Source organism: Mytilus californianus, unplaced genomic scaffold (assembly GCF_021869535.1).
Source record: "Mytilus californianus isolate M0D057914Y unplaced genomic scaffold, xbMytCali1.0.p SCAF_1, whole genome shotgun sequence".
NCBI classification, from domain to species: domain Eukaryota; kingdom Metazoa; phylum Mollusca; class Bivalvia; order Mytilida; family Mytilidae; genus Mytilus; species Mytilus californianus.
Window position 1 is genome coordinate 62426576 of NW_026262581.1, and position 12998 is coordinate 62439573.

The following is a 12998-nucleotide window of genomic DNA, read 5'->3' on the forward strand; positions in this document are numbered from 1 at the left end:
AGATAACTCTTCAATACATTTGCATAAACATGGCTTATTGCAAAAAACTGCAACAAATAAACATGAAAAAAACTTTATGTCTGATACAATACCTCAGGATTTTTAAGTGACCAGCAACATACAAGTCCAGATTTCTGATCAGAAAATTCAAACTGTCCATATCCTACTGCTATCAAATCCTAAAAAGAAAGAAATTAACAAAAGTAAGCATTTCCCATTTCTTTGATAAAATACTACAACCACATTAAATTTATCTAAAATGAAAAGAATAACGTATATGTATAAAATTATTTACCAAAATTTAGTTTAATACATTAAATATAACGATAAAATATAAAAGAAAGAAAAAATATGATTTATAAATACTTACAGGGTTAAGTTTATTCCATGACATAGAGCTGACATTTCTACCTTTAGTTAATGGACACTGATAGGACCATAACCTGTCAAAGTTTGGTCCCATGTCAGAAACACTTAACTGTTGATTGGCAGAACTGTCTTTGTCTAATTCTACAAATATAAACAAATACTACTGAACAACGTTTAATCTAGGTGAGAATTATTCCATGATGTGTCAACATTATAAAAGAGTCGTCTTAAAACATTATAAATAAAGAGCTGCACTATGAGGGCATGATATGCCCTTTGCTTTTTCAACAAATAAAGTTCCATTAATCCTCACTGTCATATCAGAAATTTATAAAAAAACTAAAAAGATCTTATTCTAATAGATATAAACCAGTCACCAAAGTTTCATGAAAACTGCAAAAAACGTTTTTGAGTTATTGTCTGAAAACTGGTAAATCCTCCCTTTTTTATGAATAACATCCCATTACTCTGAAACAAAAAATCTAGAATTTATAAAAATCGAAAGGGAGCTTATGTCAATAGATATAAACAATTCACCAAAGTTTCATGAAAATTGGTTAAAGCGTTTTTGAGTTATTGTCCGACATGTTGACGACGGATTGATAGACGCACAACGGTATACCATAATACATCACGTAAACGAGCGTATAAAAATAAAAATTTTCTCTTCATATAATTTTCTAGGATTTTCAAGTGCATTATAATATTACTTTCTAAAAGATTAGATTATTCTCTTTTTTTAAAAAAAAGCACTAACTTCTACACATTTAAAGTCTATCTATCTATATATATTGTAATAAAATGGGCGCAGCTTGATACGACCGCAGAGGTCAAACCCTGAACAGTTGGGCAAGTATGGACACAACATTCAAGCTTGATACAGCACTGAATTTGTATTGTGAATAAATGTTTGACACAGCATAGGTTTCTGACACAGAATGAATGTGGTCTAAAAACTTAAAATTTTTTAATTTACCTATTCAAACCATATCATTATTATTTGCTTTTATATATAAATTAGAAATAACCAATTTAAAATGGAAAATTTTAAAGAAAAAAAAAGGAAAAAAATATCCCTCCCCAAAATTTTTTGAACCCCCTTATGATTCATCACCCCCAAACTCAATCCCAGCCTTCCCTTTGTGGTATGGTACCTTGCAGTACAATTTCAGAGAGATCCATACACTTGAACACAAGTTATTGTCTGGAAACTAGAAAAATGTTTGTTTTTAGGCCCCTTTTTGGCCCCAAATTCCTAACATTTAAGGCAATTATCCCCAAACTCAAACCCAGCTTTCCCTTTGTGATATGGAACCTTGTAGTACAATTTCAGAGAGATCCATACACTTACACACAAGTTATTGTTCTGAAACTAGAACGATTGTATAAAAATGCTTGTTTTTTGCCCCTTTTTTGCCCCTAATTCCTAAAATTTTGAGGCAATTACCCCCAAAATCTATCCCAGCCTTCCCTTTGTGGTATGGTACTTTGCAGTACAATTTCAGAGAGATCCATACAATCAAACACAAGTTATTGTCTGGAAACTAGAAAAATGCTTATTTTTGGCCCCTTATTCCTAAACGTTTTGGGCAATTACCCCCAAACTCAATTCCAGCTTTCCCTTTATGATATAGAACCTTGTAGTACAATTTCATAAAGATCAATACACTTACACACAAGTTATTGTCATAAAACAAGAAAAATGCTTCTTTTTTGCCCCTTTTTGGCCCTTAATTTCCTAAAATTTTGAGGCAATTACCCCCCAATTCAATCCCAGCCTTCCCTTTGTGGTATGGTACCTTGCAGTACAATTTCAGAGAGATCCATACCATCAAACACAAGTTATTGTCTGGAAACTAGAAAAATGCTTATTTTTGGCCCCTTATTCCTAAACGTTTTGGGCAATTACCCCCAAACTCAATTCCAGCTTTCCTTTTGTGATATGGAACCTTGTAGTACAATTTCATAAAGATCAATACACTTACATACAAGTTATTGTCATTAAACTAGAAAAATGCTTGTTCTTTGCCCCTTTTTGGCCCCTAATTCCTAAAATTTTGAAGCAATTACCCCCAAAATCAATCCCAGCATTCCCTTTGTGATATGGAACCTTGTGTACAATGTCAGGGAGATCCATACACTAACACACAAGTTATGTCTGGAAGTTACAAAAATGCTTATTTTTGGCCCCTAATTCCTTAACTGTTGGTACCATAACCCCCAAAATCAATCCCGACCTTCCTTTTGTGGTATTGAACCTTATGGTAAAGTTTCATAGAGATCAATTCACTTAAACTAAAGTTAGAGTGCGAAAACTAATGTGTCTTCGGACGACGACGACTCCAAAGTCATACCAATATACGACCGCAAAATTTTTTTGCGGTCATATAAAAATAGCTATAAAACATACCTGTTAAAACAGGATAGCCTCTGTACAAAGCCTGCCTTGATTGGTATGTATTCAGATTTACAACTCTTTCCATTATAAACAAATCTCTTAACAAATTCTCTGACTGAAAAAGAAAATGGAAATTTGCCAAAATGAGACAAGCAAATGTCTCAGTTGAAAATGACATAAAATACTTAAAAAACAGAAATAGTAATGTTTAAGAAATATGTCTCATTATGTGTATGGTAAACACACAGCAGTCAGATATAGTGTCAAACTAGTCCTAAATCAATAAGCATTCCATATACTTAAAATGTTAACTGCATTAAAATTTCCAACTTGCATATCATAGTTCAGAAAATTTCATCTATAAGCTGGTGTCTTGAAACTTGTTTTCTCCCTTGTTTAACATAAATTATACAGGAAGTAGGGTTTGACAGATCCCAAAGAGGTTACAAGTTACACCTCATCATTGTTGAGCTACTGACGAAATATGTAGTCATTCTGTTCAGTAGTACTTAAGAAAAGTGTGACGAATAATTTTAAGCTCATTCAACATATTTAATAAACAGCTGCGCCATGAGCGCATGATACGCCCGTCGTCTTGTGTGTGAATTTTTATGCAATAAGCATAAATAGTTTCTGACATACGGCGTGACATGCGAAAACCCCCTTTTTTTTTTTACAAAAAACTCAATATCTCTAAAATAAAATTTTGAATCAAAACCAAAAAGTATACAGATCTTTAGATTAATATAACTAAGAAGTGTGTAAAATTTTAATCAATAATCATAAATCGTTTTTGAGATACGGCGCGACATGTGAAAACACCCCTTTTAAAAAAAAAAATTCAATATCTCAAAAAAATTTTTTGAATCAAAACCAAAAAGTATACAGATCTTTAGATTAATATAACTAAGAAGTGTGTAAAATTTTAAGCAATAATCATAAATCATTTTTGAGATATGGCGCGACATGTGAAAAACCCCTCCCCCTTTTTTACAAAATACTCAATTACTCAAAAATAAAATTTTGAATCATCACCAAAAGGTATACAGATCTTAAGGTTAATATAACTAAGAAGTGTGTAAAGTTTTAAGCAATAATCATAAACTGTTTTTGAGATACGGCGCGACATGTGAAAAACCCCTCCCCCTTTTTTAATAAAATACTCAATAACTCAAAAATGAAATTTTGAATCATCACCAAAAAGTATACAGATCTTAAGATTAATATAACTAAGAAGTGTGTAAAGTTTTAAGCAATAATCATAAATTGTTTTTGAGATACGGCGCGACATGTGAAAAAAAACACACACCTGTTTAGTTACTAAGTCCCGTAACTCAAAAAGTTTTAATCTTATTTTCACCAAAAAGTATACAGATCGTTTGACCATCATAAGAAACAACTATGTTAAGTTTCATGAAATTTGGATAAGTCATTCTCAAGTTACAGTGCGACATGTTTACGCCGGACAGACAGACGGACAGACGGACAGACAGACGGACGGACGCCGGACATTTGTATAACATAATAAGTCCCAACAAAAATTTGACGGGCGTATAAAAATTAAAGTATCAGCAAACAGGAAGTTGGTGTCTGAAAGATCTTAAAAATAGTCACACTTTACAACTAATTACTGTCAAGGTTCTGACCAGATATGAAGTCATTCTGTTCATGATTACCCGAGAAAATTGTGAAGGAAATATTTTTTGGATGGACAGACAGACATGATGAAGTCATATCACACTGTGGATTCATTTATTTTTGTGATACCAAATTTCAAGGATTGAAAAACAAATTGTACTATCATGAGTACTTGATTTTTCATGGTTTTGCCAAAGTTTGCATACCAACCTTTGAGTTATTTATACTTCGATAAACATTTAAATTCATGGTTCATCTATAACCACAAAATCAACAAAAACTGTTACCCAACAAAAATAATTATGAATCCAAGGTAAATTATTTTTAAACAAACCTTCATAATCCTATCCTCTTCTACAGTAGATAATTCACTAGGTATGGATGATACTCCTGTTTCCTTACTTGCAAATACACTCTCAGATCCTGCCATTGATGATGCTATTGTTGCTCTACTTTCTGAATAAAAAAATCTTACAATAAAGAAAGGCTCAAATTTAATTAAAAATAAATCCACTTTTAATAATTTTTAATGAATGAGTAGCTTTTATGTATCAAGTATCAAGTATCAAATAGTTCTTTCTGGGTATTTAGAGTGTGGTTTTTATCTTAAAAATCTTAATAAAATGCTCCGCTGGGGCGCAGCTTGATACGACCGCAGAGGTCGAACCCTGAACAGTTGGGGCAAGTATGGACACAACATTCAAGCTTGATACAGCACTGAATTTGGATTGTAATTAAATATTTGACACAGCATAGGTTTCTCACACAGAATGAAAGTGGTCTAAGAACTTAAAATTTTTTAATTTACCTATTCAAACCATATCGTTATTATTTGCTTTTATATATACATCAGAAATAACCAATTTAAAATGGAAAATTTTAAAGAAAAAAACATACATGTGATGGACTGTGAAACTCAGATCAGGAGATTGGAAAATTTTGGTCAGGAGATTAGGACTCAGATCAGGAGGTTTTTAATCGACATAAAGTTTGTCGTAAATGTAACCGTGTGCTGTAAAAATTGTGTGTTTTCTTCAACTTTCAATCCGAATGTATTATGTATTATGTTTATAGTACCCTTGTACTTATAAAGTTTCTTTATCTTAACATTCTACATGTTCAATCTAAGATTCTTTTTTTTTAGTATGTTCTTTAAATTTTTCAATTCATATCTTTTATATCATTATTCTATAGGACAAAAATTGCAATCAGATCATTTGTTTACCTATCTGCATTTGCAGTTAGATTTTATTTGAATAATCAGAAACTCATTTAAATTTAGAACATGGGTCATAGTTATTATATGAATTCAATTTAAGCCTTGAAAGAAAGTATAGAACCCTCAAATAATTTTCAAATTATTATTTTTTGATTTGTCCTAAGACATTTAAAATCATTTAATTACCATCCTTTTATGATTATTTGTTCAATTTATATTTTATTTATATTCTTTTAAAAATTTACATTATTTAAAGGAAAGTAACTTAAAACAGGATAAATCAGGGGAAGTAACCCAATAAATACACAAAGTTTTTATTACACAAGGGCAGTTAGCCTGAGGTAAAAATCGTTGATTACCAGTATGTTTGACACCCAAGCTGACAAGTGAAGCCATATAATTATGCATGTTAATTGATTTACAGGTAAAATATAACTTCAGGTGATGTCAGTTACACCAGATGTCTGAGATGATATGTTGGGCAGATTTCATACACAGGATTTTTTTCTCTTCAACGCGAGGTCGGGAGAAGACCCCTGAAAACGGGATTATTGTACTCCCGTCGGGAGGTTTACATGTATGAAAAAAAGAAAAAAAAATCCCCCAAATTTTTTTGAACCCCCTTATGATTCATCACCCCATTGGCCCAAACTCAATCCCAGCTTTCCCTTTGTGGTATGGTACCTTGCAGTACAATTTCAGAGAGATCCATACACTTGAACACAAGTTATTGTCTTGAAACTAGAAAAATGCTTGTTTTTTGGCCCCAAATTCCTAAACGTTTAGGGCAATTACCCCCAAACTCAAACCCAGCTTTCCCTTTGTGATATGGAACCTTGCAGTACAATTTCATAAAGATCCATACACTTACACACAAGTTATTGTCCTGAAACTAGAAAAATGCTTGTTTTTTGCCCTTTTATGGCCCCTAATTACTAAAATTTTGAGGGAATTACCCCCAAAAATCAATCCCAGCCTTCCCTTTGAGGTATGGTACCTTGCAGTACAATTTCAGAGAGATCCATACATTTGAACACAAGTTATTGTCTGGAAACTAGAAAAATGCTTATTTTTGGCCCCTTATTCCTAAACTTTTTGGGCAATTACCCCCAAACTCAATTCCAGCTTTCCCTTTGTGATATGGAACCTTGTAGTACAATTTCATTAAGATCCATACACTTACACACAAGTTATTGTCATGAAACTAGAAAAATGCTTGTTTTTCGCCCCTTTTTTGGCCCCTAATTCCTAAAATATGGAGGCAATTACCCCCAAAATCAGTTCCAGCATTCCCTTTGTGATATGGAACCTTGTGATACAATGTCAGAGAGATCCATACACTTACACACAAGTTATTGTCATGAAACTAGAAAAATGCTTGTTTTTTGCCCCTTTTTGGCCCCTTATTCCTAAAATTTGGAGGCAATTACCCCCAAAATCAATCCCAGCATTCCCTTTGTGATATGGAACCTTGTGGTACAATGTCAGAGAGATCCATACACTTACACACAAGTTATGTCTGGAAGTTACAAAAATGCTTATTTTTGGCCCCTTTTTGGCCCCTAATTCCTTAACTGTGGGTACCATAACCCCCAAAATCAATCCCCACCTTCCTTTTGTGGTATTGAACCTTATGGTAAAATTTCATTGAGATTCATTCACTTAAACTAAAGTTAGAGTGCGAAAACTAATGTGTATTCGGACGACGACGCTGGACGACGACGACGACGACGACGACGACGACGACGACATACCAATATACGACCACAAAAATTTTTTTGCGGTCGTATAAAAATCTCTCCTCTTTACTTGAATAATAATAGCATTCATATGCAACACTTGTAATAGATTTATAATTTACATAAAGACATGTTGTACTGTCATTTTTAGCCAAAAAAATCCTTTGATGCTTTACTTAGAAAATTCAGGTTCTATAATGACAAATGACACTACCATAATAGTCACTTTTAATCTATGATGTCAAATATTTTCAATTATAACTAAAAAGACCACTGAAAAAAATGATTATTGGTTGTAATGGCATACAAAGTGGAATTCATGTAACGCTTTATTTTCTTTGCAGTCTAACAAAATATCTGAAAAGGAAATCTTTGTTTCTAAAGACTTAAACAAACATTGCAGTGAGGTGAGAGTTTTTTATTTTGGTTCCGTGTTGAAGGCCTCACAGTGACTTTAAGATGAAGAACAGCAATAAAAGCGCTGTTCCTTTACTTTAGTGTGTTTTTTGCTGTGAATTTACTGATTTTGTGTCATGAATGGATACCCCATATCCTTTGTTTTTCTATTGTAGAGTTAAAATAACAGAATGTTTGTCTTAAACGTTATAATCAAAGAGCTGAAAGCTCTGAGGAAAAATGACGCCACTGTCTCTAATATTGTGATATTTTTTATGCAAGTCTTGATTTTCACATATTGTCATACCGTAATTAGTTTAACATTCCAACATGTCTCGTAAGCATATAATTGATATTCGTATATGTGTGTGTTATGTGAAGATGACAACTGGCTGTTTTTTTAGTACAAATGTATAGGTCAAGACTACCTGAATGATCTACAGTATCCAATGACTACTGGCTGTTTTTTTTCTATAAATAAATAGGTCAAGACTACCACAATGATCTACAATATCCAATGACTAATGGCTGTTCTTTTGTACTAATAAATAGGTCAAGACTATTTGAATGATCTACAATATCCAATGACTACTGGCTGTTCTTTTGTACATATAAATAAAGACTACCTGAATGATCTAAAGTATTCTAAGTAATGTGATTTTTGTCTTACAATTACATTTTTCTAAATCAAGAATATAGACTACTAGCATCCTTTTCAAACCAAATGATTATGAAGAGCCTGTTGTTATCATGCTCTTATACCCTACATACTCATTAAATAAGTTACTAGTGACCTAGTTATTTCTGTTACTTGAAGCAAATTATATTTCTGTAGATTTAAACAATAGTATAATATTGTTTTACTAGTTTTATTTCACCTTGAAGATTAGACAAATAGGGATACTCCTTTGATTTTTTATTTCATGTCAGTCAGGACGCTTTATATGAAACTTGAAACCACTTCTCTGCCATATTGTTATTTCATAACAACTCTGCCCTTGACCATGTTGACCCATGTAATTGATATTCATTCTTTAACCATATATCATAGTCAGTTAGTTTTTGATTTTGCACTCCCACACCACCTTTCAGGCCAAATGTCTGTCTCCATTTAAGTTAATGACATTGAACAATCATGGTATTAAACACAATTTCAATAGTGATAATGCTGTTCTAGTAGGTCACCATATATTCAACTTGGGTAGCATTCCAGTTATTGAAATTTGTGTCAGATTAGAACAATGATCTAGACCTTTAGGAATGGATCTTACAATTTAATATGAAGCCATAGTATGAGACCCCTACACGGTAACAAAAAAAAAAAACAAGCTTGAAAGGATACACCGTCAAGCGGCAAAATCTATCACCAGAAATTACAAGTCAAGAGAGGATGGACGGGATACGTCTCTAAAATGCTTGCCTAACTGGAACTACAACAAGATCTCCAGACAAGACGAACAAGGAGTTGAAGCCAGAAGTTAATATTTATGTAAAAAGTAGTTGAGGGGCTGATTCCCGCTATTGAACCATACTATCATTCTATAATATTATTGCATAAGTATTTCTGTATTGTCCTTGTTATTGGTCCATGTCTTGGTGTATTGGTCTGAGGCGAAGCCGAAGGCCAATACTGCTGGCCGAGGACCAACAATAAGGCCAATACAGAAATACATGTAATAGTATCTTTATTAATTAACTGCAGTGTTACAATATTTTTTTATTTCATTTCACAAGAGATAAACATTTTTACCTTGAAGTGGAACTATCCAAATCTCAGTTTCTTTTTATAAGATGCAATATCTTTATGATTTGGTGCCGTTTCCATGTATCTTCAGCCTTTTCTCATCTGATGAATTTTTCTACCCTTTCCAGTCACTATAAAGTGTTACAACTTTAATTTAGACACAACACATAAATAGTAATTGGAAAGGTACTGCCATTGCATGTGTAATGCAAATATATTTAAAAAAAAAATAATGTAAGAGTTGAAATTGATACAACTATCCATAAGCCAATTGACCAAAGAACGAAGATTTGCGCAATTACAGAATGCAGAAAGACCGTTTACAAAACATGAGAAGCGAAAGTAAACAGTAAAAATCGATTTGTACCATCGACATGATGAAATTATGAGGTCGTCAAGAAATGAACTTTGTGATAATTTACTCGTTCCCCAAACCTGAAATAATTCCATCGTCTACTTTCAAAATGCTTTTCAAATGAATGGGACCGTCTTTAACATAACATATATGCCATACTGAACGTTTCAGCTTGTTTATGGTGAGTAAATAAAGACTGCGTCGTACAAACAACTGTTTACTTTCAGTTTGAGTTTTATCGTGACTTACGATCTAAAAACTAGAGACGTTCCGAAATCCTGTTTTGGCCGGATCAGAACTCGGCCAATACGGAAAAAAAATCTGTATTGGCCGAGTTGACATCTTATATTGCATATGCAGTTTTCATCATATTAAGTACAATAACAGTGTAGTTAATTAATTATGATACAGTTACAGACTCTGCTGCTATAACTTTGTAAACAAAGATTCATACGCACCGCGTGGGTATAACCGTATTACTAATTTCCGATTATTAAAATCTTCGTAAATCTGGATAAAGACCAGTTTCTATCCAATGAATATCAAAATGATTCCGATTATTACTTTTTTAATGATTGTAAAGTTGAAATGGCATGAAAGGCTGACATTATTTAGGAGAACTATTTTGTCTAGCGATTGCTGATCATTGGAGGGTAAAAAGTCCAACACCATAACAAAACGGATCTCTTTATCATGTATACATACCGATTGTTTACGATTGTAAGACATGTGCATAAAAGTCAAAGCTCGAATAAATATGAAAAATATAACAAAGGGATAGCTCCAAATACCATTTAATAACAAAAAAACATATGGACAGTTCAAGATATCTTTTTGGTAAATAAAATAACGTATGTAAACCGGTTCCCGTCCGACTACAACACTTTGTTCGAGTGTAGCGAAATACAATCAGATTCCAGTCAGTATGTTAAATAGTAAATATGAAACCGAGTGCGGTAGGCGGAGGCATAATCAACTTCCGTTAGTTCTGGTCAATGGTATCGGAAACATGCCGCTGATAGCGTCATTTTCCAAAAACTCATTTATCGGCAATTTGTACATTTTTTCCATTGATCTTACTGCCTAATATTTGTTAAGATCATGGACAGGACTTGATACTCGAAAATATTAGGCAATGACGTCATGTATCAGTGCAGCAATGTCGTGTCTTCGTGTTCATCCGCATTAATTTATAAATGAAATGCATGCGACTTCATTCATACAACCGAACAACTATCCCAACATTTTGTACAAGTAAAAGTAGTTTTACAAACTTTTTCAATTTACTTCATATTCTCAACCAAAAAAATCTACAGTTAAGACAAATTGTCAATAAAAAGAATAATGGCATTTTATTTTTTGATACTGACTTCATCAGCTCGCCCTTGCAGGCTCGCTTAATATTCTTGCTGATAAGGTCAGTACCAAAAACAAAAATGCAATTATTCTGTATATATTGTCTAATGCTAAAATGCGCTAACAATATTTAACAAACTAAGCACATGCAGTTTTAAATGAAAATCATTACTGATCTAAAACTGGTCTTGAATCAACAGACTAAGTATATGTCTTAATAATTTTATGGGATAAATGATTATTCATCATATTTTTGTTTTGCAATTAAAAATGAATTCAGATACTGGTTTAAAAAAAAAAATCAATAACAGTTGCACATAGAAATTCACTCAGCACAGTTTGTAAGAAATGAAAAGAACCTTAAACATAAGAAAGTGTAGATATTACAACATTAATATTGCTAACTTACTGCACCAAAAACTATTCAATTCACCTAAATGAATAACTTCAAGGAAATAGAAAACTTTAACTTAAACTACAGAAGACTGACTTGGTTACTTGCATATTTATTTTCAATATATTCTATAATTTATAATTTCATTATATTAATATCCAGCATATTCAATGTCTTAAACATTTAAGAAAATTTTATTATTTTGATATTCTGTGAATTTATTATCATTTGGGAGAAATCAATTTCCATAGATTTAGTGGTTTGAGTCAAAGAAAATACTGATTTTTAGTTGCTTTGATAAAAGTAAATAATAAAAAAAACTGGTAGTCACAAAAGTAAATGAAAGGCAATTTCAAACAAGATTATTTGAGAGTATATATTTGCAAAAAAGTAAGATTGATAAGCCTAATGATCTATCAGAAAATGCAAATCTACAAAATAACATTATCCAAAATTTAGTAACAAAAAAACTATCAGGATAGCTTTTCAAACCAAAATCTACATCGTCTTACCTGCACCTAGTCTAAGCCTAGATGATCCTTTAGAAAATATCATAAAGAATAAGTTTTTCATTTTTTATTTAAATTGCAGTTTCTACTTATCCTTGACCATCCTTATAACTATGTTTATTTCCTGCACCTGACTCTCTTTTGGAGATTTTGGATTGGATGGTAGGTAGGGTATTCGATTTTTTTCTATCATTTGATAAATAATTATATAATGACTGAACATGATTAAAAGTATTTTAAATTTCAGACCATTGAAATATCAGCATTGGTGAGAGAAATTCATATTTCCATGTTGCTTGTCAATTTGAGGTGCCTCAAAAAATAAAAATAAAATTCGTAAGGGTTCCGCGGAACCCAGTGTCTCGCCTACTTTTTCTGTTAATCGCAGGCTCAACAAAAATGAGGAAGTAAATCAATAAAAATATTCCTCTTGATACTATCTTTTGATTGAAAGAAGCTTCTGTCCAAGTTTGGTAAAAATCCAGGATAGTTTATGAATCTAATAAATGTTTAAAAACTTTAACTGCAGACTGAATGTAATGTTAACTGGAAGAAAACAAAATTTCCTTCTAGATACTAGCATTTGATCATAAACAAGCTTCTGTCCAAGTTTGGTACAAATCCAAAATAGCATAAGAAAGTTATTAAAATTTTATAACTTTAACCACAGAGTGAATATGTTGTTTCCTGGCAGAAAATCTAAGTCCATTTAAAAGTAAAATACAGAAAAAATGGATTTATTTTTTTACAAAATTTCCTTCTAGATACTAGCTTTTGATCATAAACAAGCTTCTGTCCAAGTTTGGTACAAATCCAAAATAGTATAAGAAAGTTATTAAAATTTTAAAAACTTTAACCACAGAGTGAATGTGTTGTTTCCT

The 12998-nt window shown here is 32.2% G+C and overlaps 1 protein-coding gene across 2 annotated transcripts in view; it reads right to left on the reverse strand.

Annotated features, from left to right (window-relative positions):
- Nucleotides 1–12998, reverse strand: part of LOC127705554 (dynein axonemal intermediate chain 4-like) — a 47465-nt gene that overhangs the window by 11490 nt on the left and 22977 nt on the right. Inside the window, exons 10-14 of one of the 2 annotated variants that reach the window (XM_052209884.1) lie at nt 12121–12147; nt 4740–4861; nt 2780–2882; nt 371–510; nt 93–179 (exon numbers count right to left, since the gene is read on the reverse strand). In XM_052209884.1, coding sequence (XP_052065844.1) covers nt 93–179; nt 371–510; nt 2780–2882; nt 4740–4861; nt 12121–12147 — 479 coding nt within the window. The remainder of the gene's footprint in view (nt 1–92; nt 180–370; nt 511–2779; nt 2883–4739; nt 4862–12120; nt 12148–12998) is intronic. The other variant, XM_052209891.1, reaches the window with a different exon arrangement.